Consider the following 14,805-nt stretch of genomic DNA (forward strand, 5'->3'; position numbering starts at 1 on the left):
ACTTTTAAAACTTGTGGTCTAAACCAAACCATAGATGTTCATGACTATAAATCATCTTACTAAGAATAAAATGAATATTTTAAAGTCAAAATGTTATTAAATATATTAATACATCATTCTTTTGAAACGGACTACAAAGAAAAATATGTCACATAAATTAAAGTAAAAATTACATAAATTTTCATACTGTTAAGAGCTAATTACATTATATTTCTACTCTTTTTCACATAACAAAATTTTCTTAGAATTAATTTTTTTTGAATACATCAGTAGACATGCGGATACATCGATCGTGATACATTACTATTCAAGAAACTTGCAAACACATAGCTCATGGATGAATCCAAGAGAGGAGGGGTGTATTCGAGAGGAGAGAGATGTATACAAGAGAAGATAGGGATGTATTCAAGAGGGAATAAAGATGTATTCGAGAGAGGATATGGGTGTATCCGAGAGGAGATAGTGATGTATTTGACAGAGGATATGGATGTATCTGAGAGGGGATTTTTGTAATTTTTTTAAATGCTAGGAAATTTTAGAAATTATAATAAAATAAGATGCGAATTTAGGTAAAAAAAATTAAATTAAAATTGAAAAGATAATTAATTATAATGGGCCCGTGAACGGGCCTTCAATTATCTAGTGTATATATAAAAGAGAACTTTAGGCCTGCCTACGTAGCGCCACCACAAACCAAAATTCACTTTTAATTTATTTATTTCCAAAACTAGCCTTCCCCTTTCATGAAATGTTGTGACTTTTATGAAAAATTGCGACTTTAATGAAGAGTTGCGACTTTTATGAAAAGTTGTGACTTTTATGAAGAGTTGCGACTTTTATAAAAGGTTGTGACCTTTCTGAAAGGTTGCAACTTTTCCAAATAGTTGTAACCTTTCCGATAAGGCACAATAAATATTTGTTCACACTACCATTTGTTGTCTATAAATTGAGGGATTTCCTCTCATTTTAAAACAACGAAAATTCTGAACTACTACTTCTTCGTCATCTTCTTCTTCACAATTTCATATTTGTGTACTTTACTCATGTTGAGTGGCTCAGTGACACCATTGCTTATGTTTCACATCCTAATATGTATTTTTACAGTAATTAATATATGCTTATGTTATTAAAGATAAGTGATAAGATGAAATAATTTTTATTTTCCTTTACAGTATTAATCTTTTATGTAGGATAATATAGTGTTTTAGTTTTAGTGACGGATAAGTTTTAAGTATTATTTTATATATTCCGTAATATTAAATTCCTGCGCGAAGCACGGGGATGTTACTAGTACTGAATAATTTTGCGTAGTGGCAAGTGGCTATTTGCCACTTTCTCTCAGAAATTCAGGTGTTATGGCCCATAAATAGGTCCTGATAGGCCCAATTGAGAACCCAATTTACTCTCATAAGCCCAAAGTCCTTCCAAACAAATGAATTGCAAGCCCAACTTCCACTTGATTTCGGGGGCCCATTTAGTCTGTCTTCTTCTTCTTTCTTCTTCAGTATAGTATCAGAAATTCGTAGAGAGAGAGAGAGAGAGAGTCGCCGGCCGTCGATCTGAAAATGGAGAACAGCGACGTGTTAGGATCGTCTACTGCACCATTGACGTGGCATGATTTCCTTCAACGAATGCGTGATCCAACCGCTGCCGATTTCGTCAAATCCATCAAAAGGTATCAATCTTCATCTTATAAGAGCCTATTCATAATTTGAGTGCGAAAGGAAACTTAGGAAAATTTGCATAGATCAAAGAAAGACACCTATTTATGGTAAAAGAATAAATGGCTAAGGTTTAGTTGGATAATCGGATTTGTATGATTTTGATTGCTCAAGTCAACTTAGGCCAATTAACTGAGAAAACCAGAGTACTTACTTAGGTTCTTTAACTTATTTTTGTTCATATGTAAGTTTAGTAGTAACTTATTGTTGATGTTTGCTTAAAGTAGATATTGGAAGATTGCCATGAGAAAAAAATGTATATGATGATGGTGATAAAGGGACGTGAACTCATTTGCTCAGTTGAGTAGCCCATAATCATTATTGAAGAATGCTTCAGCTGAACCTCTTGTTGTTTTCTTCTCTTTAAATCTCTTCAAACCTGCTTGGGTTTTGGCGTAGTACAACAATTATTCCTCAGCCCAAACAAGTACCTCAATGATTTTATGGAGAGAGTTTTCTATGCAAAGTGAAATTAATGGATATTGATTATAAAAATTGAATTGTCGATATTGGGATTCTGGAACAGCTGTGGAATGGTTGTCTTAGTCATATGAAACTTATAATCAGCTTGTCATCTTAGCATAATTTCTTCTCATACTTTTCATAATTATAAAGCACGTAGATGGATGAATTCATGGGATTTGTGTTTCTTCTACTAACTGATCTAACATCGTATAATATACTACTGCATATTGAATATTTGCATAGTTGATTAGTTCAAATTAACATAACAGCAAGGCTTGCCATTTTAATTAACTAGGACCCTGAAGAGTTGTAGGTAGGTATCATTTGAGGGAAATGTTATTACTAATTGGAATCTTTTGCAGTTTTATTGTATCATTTTTGAACAATGCTCCGGACGCAGAGAGGGATAGTGCAGCCGTGCAGGAGTTCCTTGGAAATATGGAAACAGCATTCAGAGCTCATTCACTTTGGGCTGGATGTTCCGAGGAGGAGTTGGAGAGTGCTGGTGAAGTGAGTACACCTAAATGCTGAATAAGGCTTTAGCATGAATGTTATCAGTCTGTTTTTTCATTTGTATATCAAATCTCATCAACCTACCAACCTTCCATCCAACCCCATTACCCCACAAGCCCCTAGGGTTTTGGTTCAATATAAAGGACACAACTTGAGATGTGCAGCCTAGGGTGCACATCACAAGTTCGAATACTGCCACCAACAAGAAGCCTGAAATTTAAGTGGAACATGACAGAGGAGTGGGCCTATACACAACCGAGTTTCAAACTTATGACATCTGCATGCTGATTTTTTAGTACACTGAAGATTCAGGCTGCTCCGTGATATTAATAAATATCTAACCTTAAGAGCATAAGTAACGGAAGGAAGTTCCACTGATATCTTTCAGAAAAACAGATCCACAGATATCTCAACATTGAAGGAACAAAAAACTTTGGATTCTTGAATCTACTGTGTGTCTTAATTAGAGTTGCTATTGGTACTGTGCCTAGAAGTACCAAGTCTGATTGTTATCATTTTTCCTTTTATCTCAACATGCTTACATATGTCATACCTTTTCAGTAAGACTCAGGTTGATGTTTGTACAATTTTACTCCAACATATGGAATCAATATATTGTGTTATTCATGGATATCACATTTTCTATACTCGATGCTTCTGGATGGCTGTAGGCTGCATGTCAGCATGTCAACTGATTATAAGTTTAGTTGTTGCTGTGCTGTTTGTACTTTGTTTGCTCATATTCATATTATTTCAAACAACAGGGACTTGAGAAGTATGTCATGACGAAGCTATTTACACGTACATTTGCTTCACTTCCTGAAGATGTGAAAGTTGATGAACAGCTTCATGAGAAAATTGCTTTGATTCAACAATTTGTTAGGCCTGAGAATTTGGATATCAAGCCAACATTTCAAAATGAATCATCATGGTTGGTAAGTGAACTCTGTAAAAAGTAAATTTCTGGTGAATCATTCATTGATTCTGTTGCAAGTCCAGGGATTTTGGTTCTTAACTGCTACTTTTTTTTTTACTACTGGAGGAAGGGATATGATTTCTCACTTGATTACTGTTGTTGGGATTTGGGCCTGCCACTCATAGGATGACAATGCGTGGGTGAAGTTATAAAATTACCAGTTTTTATATTTCAGAGCAAAATGCACGTGTCTTTTGACAGTTTGTTGGTTCCGAAGTCGGTACATTTACATAATTTTCCCGAACAAAATGTTGTGGGCGAACGGTTTTTCTAATTGAATGTGGTTGTGGTTTTTTAATAAAGCCACCCATCTTTTGTGAGGCATACTTGATCATTCCTCGACCTCTACCATTTACCATGATGTTAGTTTATATTTATATGCACTGTGTGTGTGTGTTCATACATTATACACATACTGACACACACACAATAGTATATGTGCATGTGTGTCTGTATCTTAGTGGGTTTATGGGTTGCTGATGGAAGAAACAATTTTTTTTTCTCGCAACCAGTGTTTGGAAGTTGGAACTTTGGAAAAGATACACATTTCTGGAACAGGTGTAGTTTTCAAATAAAATAGTTTTTAGCACAGCTATTTTATTATACTAATAACTGGTAAAAGTAAAAGAGTATTTTCACAAAAATAACCAAGTAAGAGCTAACCTTCTTGTCTTTGTGCATATGTTACACCTTGACAAGATGGCCACTGATTACTCTGGCAATTACCTCGAGTATTGATTTCTATAAAAAAATCGTGTTACTTTCATATTTTTTATTTAACATGGTAACTTGTTGGTTAAATGTGGACCCAGATTTTCAGAGATTTGCTGCAGAAGTTTGTAAACTGGTATTTTATGGGTATGACCGTCAGTTTACAGTAACATATCAAGGCTTGCAGTATGCAAAATTCAGAGAATATTTTCATAGTACCGGGGCACACACTTCTTCCTTTATAGAAACGTCTTCTTTAGGCTGTCCTTTTGAGTTGTGATCTTGATTACAATAAGTATAGCTCTTTTACCCTGCCATAAATAAGCATAGTTTCGTGAATGTCATTCTTCAATGAGATGTCTAACTATTTCATTACATGCTACACTTTTTACAGCTTGCGCAGAAGGAGCTACAAAAGATAAATATGTACAGGGCACCAAGAGACAAACTTGTGTGTATTCTTAATTGTTGCAAGGTTATCAATAATCTCCTGACTTCTGTTTCAGCAAAGGATAACCCTCCAGGAGCAGATGATTTTCTTCCCGTTCTCATATATGTCACCATAAAGGTAAGCCAGCTCATTTGCACTGATCTGATATATTAGTCTTCACAACTGACGTATCCTTTAGGTTTTGAATTGTAGTGTTTGGTATGCTCCCACGTCTTGATTTCCCTGTAGGGAAGTTGATTGCAGAATTAGAGGCCTAATAACACTGAACAATGCTTGCCTGGATAGTAGTCCAGCTTTGCTACATGAATAAGGGAAGGGATTGCTGGTACGACTGATTTGTCTTGGATTTTTTTGCCCAAGATGACTAACAAGGGAAATTTTAATTCTCTTCTAAGGAGTGATTAGAAGAAACATTCTTATTTCTTCATGTTGGAATTCATGAACACTGAATGCATCCGAAAGGCAGGCATCCAGATTAGTGGCCAAAGAGTCCATTATTGCACCTTTCGCTTTCCTATCATCGTCTCATCACCCACTTCCATCCCCCAAATATCTTGTACTTCTCATCCCCCAAATATCTTGCATATGATTTCTGATTTGGGGATAACATCATATGAATTATAACTTTATAATTGTCCCGCAGAAACAAGCAAAAAAAAGTGAATTTTACTCAGATTCTCAACAAAATCCTTGATTTGATGAACCATGTGTGGAATATTACCAAATCCTTGACGCACCGTCCTTCCAAAATCTTTTTATAGATGAAAATCATTAAGTGGAGAACTAAAAGCTTGTTTGTTTTAGTTCTGTGTTCTCTTCGATACTGAAGAATGATTGAAATTCTTTCTGCTCCCGTATTTCAATTTTACAACTTCTGTTGTGTCCTTGCATTCAATTTTTAAATTACCTTTTATTTTATGTCACAATCAGGCTAACCCCCCTCAGCTGCACTCAAATCTACTGTATATACAAAGGTTTAGGCGGCAAACCCGCTTGGTTTCTGAAGCGGCATACTTCTTCACAAACATTCTTTCTGCAGAATCTTTCATTTCGAATATTGATGCACAAGCTCTTTCTATGGATGAGACCGAGTTTGAAACAAATATGGAGTCTGCTCGAGCACTTCTTTCTGGTCTTTCAGCCGACAACAATGTACTGGACCAGAGTGATCAGAACGCTGGACCTGTTCCTGGTGCAGACACGTCTGACACCAAACAAAGTTTTAGGTCAAATAGGCCTCCACACCCTGCTACACAGCCAAATTTCTCAGTTGCATCAACAGAAACAAACATCAAGAACGAGGATCAGTATGTTAAAAGCCAGTCATCAATGGAAAAGATCCCGTCACTGTCGGATCTAGAAAACAGAGGGGCTAGTATGCTGATCAAGGAGGATAGCATCAGCCAAGTGTTCCAAAGTTTCCCCTACCTATATTCCCAGGCTGGTGATCTAACAGTGGGTGATATCGAAGAACTACTAACCAATTACAAGCGCCTAGTTATCAAGTATGTTTGCCTTGCTAAAGGATCAGGCATTGACAATCCATCTCCACCATTGCCCAATAATGAAGGACAAACTCAGCACCCTGAATTTGAATTCAACACCGAATCTGAAGTTGCCTCAGCAGGAGGGCTAATTGATGAGACACAGAAAGACAAGCCAATCGATGAGACACAGAAAGATGAGCCAATTGATGAAACACAGAAAGACGAGCCAATTGATGATACGCAGAAAGACAGGCCCGTGGATTCTTCACTACTTGCAAAGTCTCTCGAGTCAGATGAATCAAAGTTAAAGGAAAATGAAGAACTTTCAAGTAAGGGTGAAGAAGGGAGTTAGGTTTTACAGATAAATTCAGTGGAAAACTCATATAGAATCATGTGATGTCTAAAGTTGTATCTGTATTTTTTAACAGCAAAATGAGTATCTACTTGATTCTTTCTGGACAGTAGAATAACCTTGACTGGTGATATTCTATTAACTTGGGTAAATCTAAACTGCCACTTTTTTATATCGGCAAAGGGCCAAATATACCCCTGTATTATATGAAATAGTTTTAATATATCCCTAGTTATACTTTCGGGCTAAATGTACCCCTTCCGTTATATTTTCAGACTAAAAATACCCTTATGACTAACCGAGGACACGAACCTAAGGTAAGATTAAAGAAAAAGTTGTTTATAGTTTTACAATAATCAGCATATTAGAAGTCTATTGCTAATAAATAATAAGGGATCATGCATTAGACACTTCCGAAATAAAGTGAATATGAAATATGGAAAATATGTGGAATATGTAGACAATTTTTTAAACTTATTGGTAAATTTTATTTAAATATTCAAACTGTAATCTGTTTTGATTGATCACCTGAATACTTAAAACATATTATTAAGAGTTCATATTAGATACTTTCGATTTAAATTTTGAATTTTTTTTTGAGTGTATTCTTAAATGTCTATTAAATAAAAGTAAGTTAATCGTATAGTACAGTAGTGTTTAATTCAGCACATATAAATTAGAATCTATAAATATGTAACACCTACCTTTTTCTTGATATTTTTGGTTTAAGAAAGAAAATGCTTTTGATTGAACAAGCTAGTCAGTACTAAAGGTTGAGTTCCCCACATGAACTGTCTTTCTCGAAATTCTCAAATCTCTAGAAAAGAAAGGTTCAACACCCCACGTCCCCACCCCACCCCACTCACCACATAATATGTCTATTAACATATCACGAATTAAATAATTTTATAGATATAAAACACTAATTAAGTAAGTAAATCATGTATGAATAAGACAGTTTAATCATTATTCAATCACTAACTATACAGTTACACATTCATTATTATACACTCATTAGACAGTTACAACTTATAATGCTCACGTAACTATAAATATATATGCGTTATCTGTTTCAATTTATGTGGTACAAAGTATAAATCTTTTTTTTCTTTGTGAATTTAAATATAAAAATCAAGTTTAGAAAAATAAAATCTATAAATTTATATCTATTTTAAACAAATAAAAGTAAATATATTCTCTGTCCAACAACAATACGATAAATAGACACAAAAAGTATATATAATATAATTTCTTGATTTTTCAAACTATACAAATATTATTAAATAACTATTTTTAATATAATGACAAGCAAAGAGATGAGAATTGAGTAATAACTTGCTTAAAAGGGTTGGGAGGGTGGTTAGTAATATATATTCTTGGCGTATATATAACCGTTTAACTCTTGTAACTTTTTCAAAGAATATCTCAACTCTCACTCCTACTTTTAGACTCATCTTTTCCACAAAGCACAGCACACACTCTCTCTGTTACTGTTTTCTTTCACTAAAAACTTTCAAGATCCTGCATTTTCTTGCACCCTTTACCCTACATTTTTCTGGGTATTCACTTATATTTCAAGTACTATCTTGAAAAAAAAAGTATCACATTTTCTTGATGTTATTATAGTGTTGAGGATGGGTAAGAAAAGTTGGGTTTGGTGGTTTGTGACTCTGGTGCTATGGTGGAACAAGATTGCAATGGGTGAGGACTACATCAAGTACAAGGACCCAGAACAACCAGTTGGGGTTAGAGTTAAAGATCTTCTTGGTAGAATGACCCTTCAAGAAAAGATTGGACAGATGATTCAGATTGATAGGACTGTTGCCACTATTCAAATAATGAAAGACTACTATATTGGTAATATTTCAAATCTGCATATAGTATTGTGGTTTCCATGTTTGTAATTTTTCTTGTGTAGTTGGTGTTTACTACCTCCATTTCAATTTGTTTGTGTTGTTTTAACTTTACACGGAATTCAAGAAAGTAAGTAACACTTGATAGATTTTGTGGTTTTAAACTAAAGATAGATATAATGTATCTGAATGCCCTTTAATCTTGTTGTATAAAATATGTTATGGGGAAAGTTGGAAATGAAGAGTTGCCAAAAAGGTAAAAGAGACATTATTTTTTACATGGGAAAAAAGAAAGTAAGACAAACAAATTGAAAGAAGGGAGTATTTGTTTATGGAGATTTGATGATGTTAGTCTAAAGAAGATTGTTTGGAGAACAGTAAGCCCTGTTTAACTTGGAGTACTACTTCAGTTATGTTTCATATCTATATAGTTGTATCATTTGAATAATTGTTTAGTTTTTTTTGTGCATTTTTTTGTTAGTTGCTGTGTTTTACTTTCCTTGTAGATTGAATAATGACATTTTGAAGTAGATTGTTACGAGATATAGAGTATTTGATGCCCTTGTTTATAAAAACAATACATCGGGACTTCACATCTGGATTTTCTTGATAAGGAACATTCACAATATATAGTATAGTCCAACCTTTTTATAACATGGTCGTATGTTCTAATATTTTTTGGCTGCTAAAGTGAAATGTTATTAGAGAACATATATGTAACATAACATGAAAGATCGGTCCACAAAAAACATGGTTGTTATAGTGAAATGTTGGTTATAGAGAATTATTGTTATATATAGAGGTATGCCTGTAGTACCCTTTACATACTTTCTTGTTTTCTGTTTTTTATGCATCTCTTGATCAATATTTGTTACCAGCACTTATCCTGGAGATTGAATTTAATAGTTGTAGATTTAATATGTCGGTTTAATAGCTATGAACACTGCAGAAAAAAAATAGTTGTGAGTATTCATGGTTACTCCAAAGTTACAAGATCAGGACATGCAAAATTGAATGGATACAGGAATAAGTCGAAAGAGTATTCAAAAGAGATGAAAAGAAGAAAGAAAGAAGGGAAGGAAGTTGAGCTAAAACAGGCTTCTTTTTGCACTGATAAAGGAAGTTGAGCCGAACCTAATCAGTTTCTTCTTCCAAGTTTGAATTTTCCCGAGTACGCCAAGAGATAAGGCTGTCTATGGAGTTCGAAAGCATGTTCATAACATCTTTTTGTTATACATCAGTCTTGGCTTTCCTTGATTAGGACATTTTGTAAAGTGAAACTAGGAAACTGGAAGAAATGATCATTAATCGCAAATCAAGTGATTGGAGAAATGATTATTAAGTGCAAATCACATGTAAAAACGAATGTGCATCTTACAATATTTTACTTTTCTTTTTGTCAAATTCTGATATGATAGTTCAACAAAGAAATGGCATGTAATGAAGCAGTGATTAACAATGAAACATGAACTCAGGATTATCTTTTAAGGAAAAAGTAATAACAATAAACGAAAAAAGAGATGGATTGTTAGTACAACTTGTTTTGCAAATTTAGATGCAGGTTTAAATCCCAATCAAAGGCCCTACACTTCTGTTTAAAATATCTTGTTGGCATGGCAAACAGAAAATTGAAGTTTATGTTTAGTTATTCTGATTCAGGTAGTGTATTAAGTGGTGGAGGAAGTACTCCACTTCCGAAAGCTACTGCCGCAGATTGGGTTAATATGGTGAATGACTACCAAAATGGTTCTATGTCAACTCGCCTTGGGATTCCAATGATATATGGGATTGATGCCGTTCACGGACACAACAATGTTTTCAATGCCACCATATTTCCACATAACATCGGGCTTGGAGCTGCCAGGTAAGGAAATTTTACATGGATAATTTCAAGTACAAAACACACAGTGCTGAGCGTTGACTTATCAAATTTAAATCATTTGTTATTTTCTGGTTTATATAGCATGTGTTCACATTGGACTAATAATTTGTTATCTAGTGTACTACCAAGAAACCTTTTGTTACCTAAATCAAGCTTCATATTTTTTTTCTTGAGAAAGTTTAATAATTTCATTTGCAAAGCTAACATTCTGATAAGTGATTTGTTGTCTATCAAGTATCAATATACTGCTCTGCCAATAACTGTGTGTCATATGTAAGTTATGTCTAGGAAATATGAATGTATTATATGTTCAAAAAACTTCATTTTGATAGTATCTACAATTATTTTTTCATTTTCAGAATTCTTTTCCCTGTTCAAGGTAACTTGTTGTTGGCCTTATCCACTTTCTAATACATAAAAGATGTTGGTCTTATCTGAATGTTCTACCGAATATCTATTCTTCAGGGACCCTGAACTCATGCGAAGAATTGGTGATGCTACTGCTCTTGAAGTCAGAGCTACAGGGATTCCTTATGTATTTGCTCCTTGCATCGCTGTAGGTGATACAATCAGATTGATGATTGACTTTCTACTTAATCTTCTCACAATTAATTTCATTTTTCACTTTAAATTGTAAATCAAGTTTTCGTTTAAAGTTTAAACCTTTGTGGGCAGGTTTGCAGAGATCCTAGGTGGGGTCGCTGTTATGAAAGTTATAGTGAAGATCCCAAGATTGTTCAAGAAATGACGGATATTATAATTGGGTTACAAGGCGAGATTCCTAATGGTTCAAGGAAGGGCATACCTTATATTGCTGGAAAGTATGGAAACTATGAAAGCAATTCCATGCTTATATTTTTATATGCTGTTCTTTAAAAGTTAGAACAAATATTTACAGTTGTTTTCCTCATCGTTGTGCAAAGAACTGTCAAATCTAAGTTTAAGTAATGAGAACCTTGACTGCTCTTTAGTTGCTTGTTATCATTAGAGCACAATGAAGTCCAATATGAGATGCTTTTATGCTAATGCTGTTTTCCCTTTTTTTGCCACTGTTTTGTAGTTAATGTCAATTTTTTGATGAGCCTTTTATGAATCAGTTATAGATCTTATATTTACATTTTGATAATGGTGGTTCTTGTGTAATTAAATTCTATGTTTTGCTTGTAAAAGGATTCCCTGTGTATAAACCTCTTAACTCATTCAATTTTCAGGAAAAAGGTGGCTGCTTGTGCAAAGCACTTTGTTGGTGATGGGGGCACAACTAAGGGTGTTAATGAGAATAACACTGTGACTGATAAGCATGAGTTGCTGACTATCCACATGCCCGCCTATGACGACTCAATTATCAAAGGTGTTGCTACGGTTATGGCTTCTTATTCTAGCTGGAATGGCAGAAAGATGCATGCTGACCATGATCTAGTTACTGGTTTTCTCAAGGGTACACTCAGGTTCAAGGTAATGTTCGAAAAAATGATATGAAAGATTAGATAAACCACAGTTGTCAATTCGGAAGCTTGGTTAAAGGCAGCTTGTTATTAAGCACATGAGAATTACAGAAATGTGGAATTAACATCCTCCGAAATATATTTTTGATATTTCACGTGTTTGTATAATGCCAACTTGTTGTATCACTTATTGTTTCTCATGAAGCATTAATTTCATAATTTGGAGGTGATTTCACTGATTGATGTTGATAATCTACCAGGGTTTTGTCATCTCAGATTGGCAGGGTATTGACAGACTTACCTCTCCACCTCATGCCAACTACACTTATTCAGTTGAGACTAGCATTCTAGCTGGTGTCGACATGGTAAGATTTTCCCCCCTACACCAGTGTCAACATTCAATTAATTTGGATGCATTATGTTTGGGAAATGTTTTGGTGTTCAAGCTAAATCAGGAAATGTCAAATTGGTCATTTGCAGGTTATGGTCCCGTATAATTTTACCGAGTTTATCGATGATCTGACTTACCTCGTCAAGAACAATTTTATCCCAACAGATCGGATTGATGATGCAGTGGAGAGGATTTTGTCAGTTAAATTTACCATGGGACTTTTTGAGAACCCCTACACTGATTTCAGCTTGATCAACGAGGTTGGGAGCCAGGTAGGTCACTTAAACATGATACTTTACACTTCAAGCCTCAGTTACAATGTTAGTGCATGCATTGTATATGGCCATTGTTTAGTTGTTTGTGGTGGGTTAATCCTTGTCCCTGCTTGAAGGATATGTACTAGCTTTGGTGATCTCAAGACCCTTTCCACTTAACTACCATTTGGGGCCTATGCTGTAGCTTGAGATGTATATGTTTTGTACTGTTTGAATTGTGAAATTCAGCTTTTGTGGTTATAATAACCCCTGGTTTCCATTCAGGAACACAGGAACTTAGCAAGAGAAGCTGTGCGGAAATCTCTTGTTCTGCTGAAGAATGGGAAAACTGCTAATAACCCATTGTTACCTCTTCCTAAGAAAGTGTCCAGAATTTTGGTTGCTGGCAGCCATGCTGATAACTTAGGTTATCAATGTGGCGGATGGACTATTACTTGGCAGGGGTTTAGTGGTAATGATGCTACAAGTGGTACGTTTTTCCTTCTGTTGCGTTTCACAAGACCTCTAATACTACATTTAATGACTTAATGTTAAATAGAAAATTTGTAAAATCACTTGACCTTATTATTTCTTGAATAATCTCCCCCACCAGCCATCCTAACAAGATTACGGGGGGAAAAGGAGAATGAGATCGAATAGAAATTTCTCTAGGAAAATATACTTGAACTGTACACAAATCATTTTGAAAATGTTATAAACTCAAATATATTGGTAGTTCTATATAGGAAACTGCAGCAAGCTAAGTAGCTAATGTTGTAATGCATAGATAACCATTTGCTATTTTCAGTTGGCTAGCATTGAAAGTTGACTGAACAGAGTGAACACCATTTACAGGAACTACCATCCTCGGTGCAATAAAGTCTGCAGTTGATCCAGGAACAGAAGTCATCTATTTTGAGAATCCTGACAGCAAGTATGCTACTTCTAGTGGCTTTGACTATGCTATTGTGGTTGTCGGTGAGCACCCTTATGCTGAGAGTGCAGGAGACAGTCCTACTCTCACAGTGGCAGATCCTGGACCTGATGTCATTAACAATGTTTGCCAATCTGTGAAGTGTGTTGTCATAGTCATATCTGGTCGACCACTCGTTCTTGAGCCATATCTACCTTCAATTGATGCACTTGTAGCAGCCTGGCTACCTGGAACTGAAGGACAAGGTATCACTGATCTTCTCTTTGGGGACTACGGATTTACTGGAAAACTTCCAAGAACATGGTTCAGAACTGTAGATCAACTTCCAATGAACGTTGGTGACCCTCACTATGATCCATTGTTTCCCTTTGGATATGGACTCACAACATCTAAGTCAACAATAACAAGGTAAATATCAATCATTCAGTCCAGATACTTGAGTTAAATAAAATTTCTAGCCTTCCAATAATTTTACTCAGTATGTATATTCGCTTCCTTCATCCCTAGTTACTTCCCTATTTCACATTGATGCCACTTAAACTGTTTTCATATTGCTGAGGCATAATGTTTTAACTGCACATGAAAGTAATCATGTCTACACCAAATGTGTTTCGTATCTGCTGCTTCTGAATTATCAACATGATTCCAGAAATGTATCACTAGATACTGATTCCTATAGATTTATTTTAGTGCTGCTGAAGTTTATTTTGACATAGTCATCGATTAATATAATGTTTGTTATAATCTCTTTGTTGATCTAATTTGGTGCCATCTTGCACAGGTCTGTATCGGCGGGTGCTGCTGAAAGGACATATGTTCTTGGGATTATGGTTTCTGTAATTATTGGTTTCTATATCCAAATTTTCCTATTAACTTGAAACAACAAATTATTAGAAACTGGAGGAGTAGAAAGACTTGACATTTATGTAGTAACTCTATTTTTTGTAGTAGAAAGACTTTAAATATTTCTCCCTGTCTTAACTCTTAAACATGCAGAATTATGTGTCCATTATGACTAAATAGATGAGAGTCCGGACCAACAAGCTGTGTGGTTGTGATATCTAAGACAGAGTTTATAAATTATATATAAAATAATTTATAAATATATATGTATATATATATATATATTATGCCAATATACAGAGTTTAATACTAAAATCAAATATTGACATTATCACGGCCTAATTTTTAGTTGTGGTTTGGGTGGATGGGTTACTTACGGTGTGGTATCTTTTTTTTTTTTTTTTTTGGTTTCCCATCCGGTGTCCGAAGCCCACATTGAAGCTCCGACTAAATCCGGATCGCGCTCTGCAGGGCCCATTCGGGTGTGGCGCTCTCAATAAGATTTTCTCCATACCCAAGGCTCGAAC

The 14,805-nt window shown here is 34.9% G+C and overlaps 2 protein-coding genes across 2 annotated transcripts; both read left to right on the forward strand.

Moving 5' to 3' along the window:
* Positions 1-1,509: 1,509 nt before the first annotated feature.
* LOC125816860 (vacuolar protein sorting-associated protein 9A-like) lies at positions 1,510-6,797 on the forward strand. Its single transcript, XM_049496503.1, has 5 exons — positions 1,510-1,675; positions 2,549-2,696; positions 3,464-3,634; positions 4,781-4,954; positions 5,768-6,797. Exons 1-5 carry the CDS (start codon positions 1,566-1,568, stop codon positions 6,674-6,676), a joined length of 1,512 nt encoding a protein of 503 aa, XP_049352460.1. The 5' UTR covers positions 1,510-1,565; the 3' UTR covers positions 6,677-6,797.
* Positions 6,798-8,107: 1,310 nt separating this feature from the next.
* Positions 8,108-14,402, forward strand: LOC125816858 (uncharacterized). The gene is made up of 10 exons (XM_049496500.1): positions 8,108-8,533; positions 10,189-10,393; positions 10,877-10,967; positions 11,087-11,232; positions 11,623-11,866; positions 12,117-12,221; positions 12,337-12,519; positions 12,787-12,991; positions 13,357-13,843; positions 14,217-14,402. Exons 1-10 carry the CDS (start codon positions 8,311-8,313, stop codon positions 14,311-14,313), a joined length of 1,986 nt encoding a protein of 661 aa, XP_049352457.1. The 5' UTR covers positions 8,108-8,310; the 3' UTR covers positions 14,314-14,402.
* The last annotated feature ends 403 nt before the right edge of the window (positions 14,403-14,805 follow it).

This window comes from Solanum verrucosum, unplaced genomic scaffold, assembly GCF_900185275.1.
Source record: "Solanum verrucosum unplaced genomic scaffold, falcon-dt-bn FXZP01000261.1, whole genome shotgun sequence".
NCBI lineage: Eukaryota > Viridiplantae > Streptophyta > Magnoliopsida > Solanales > Solanaceae > Solanum > Solanum verrucosum.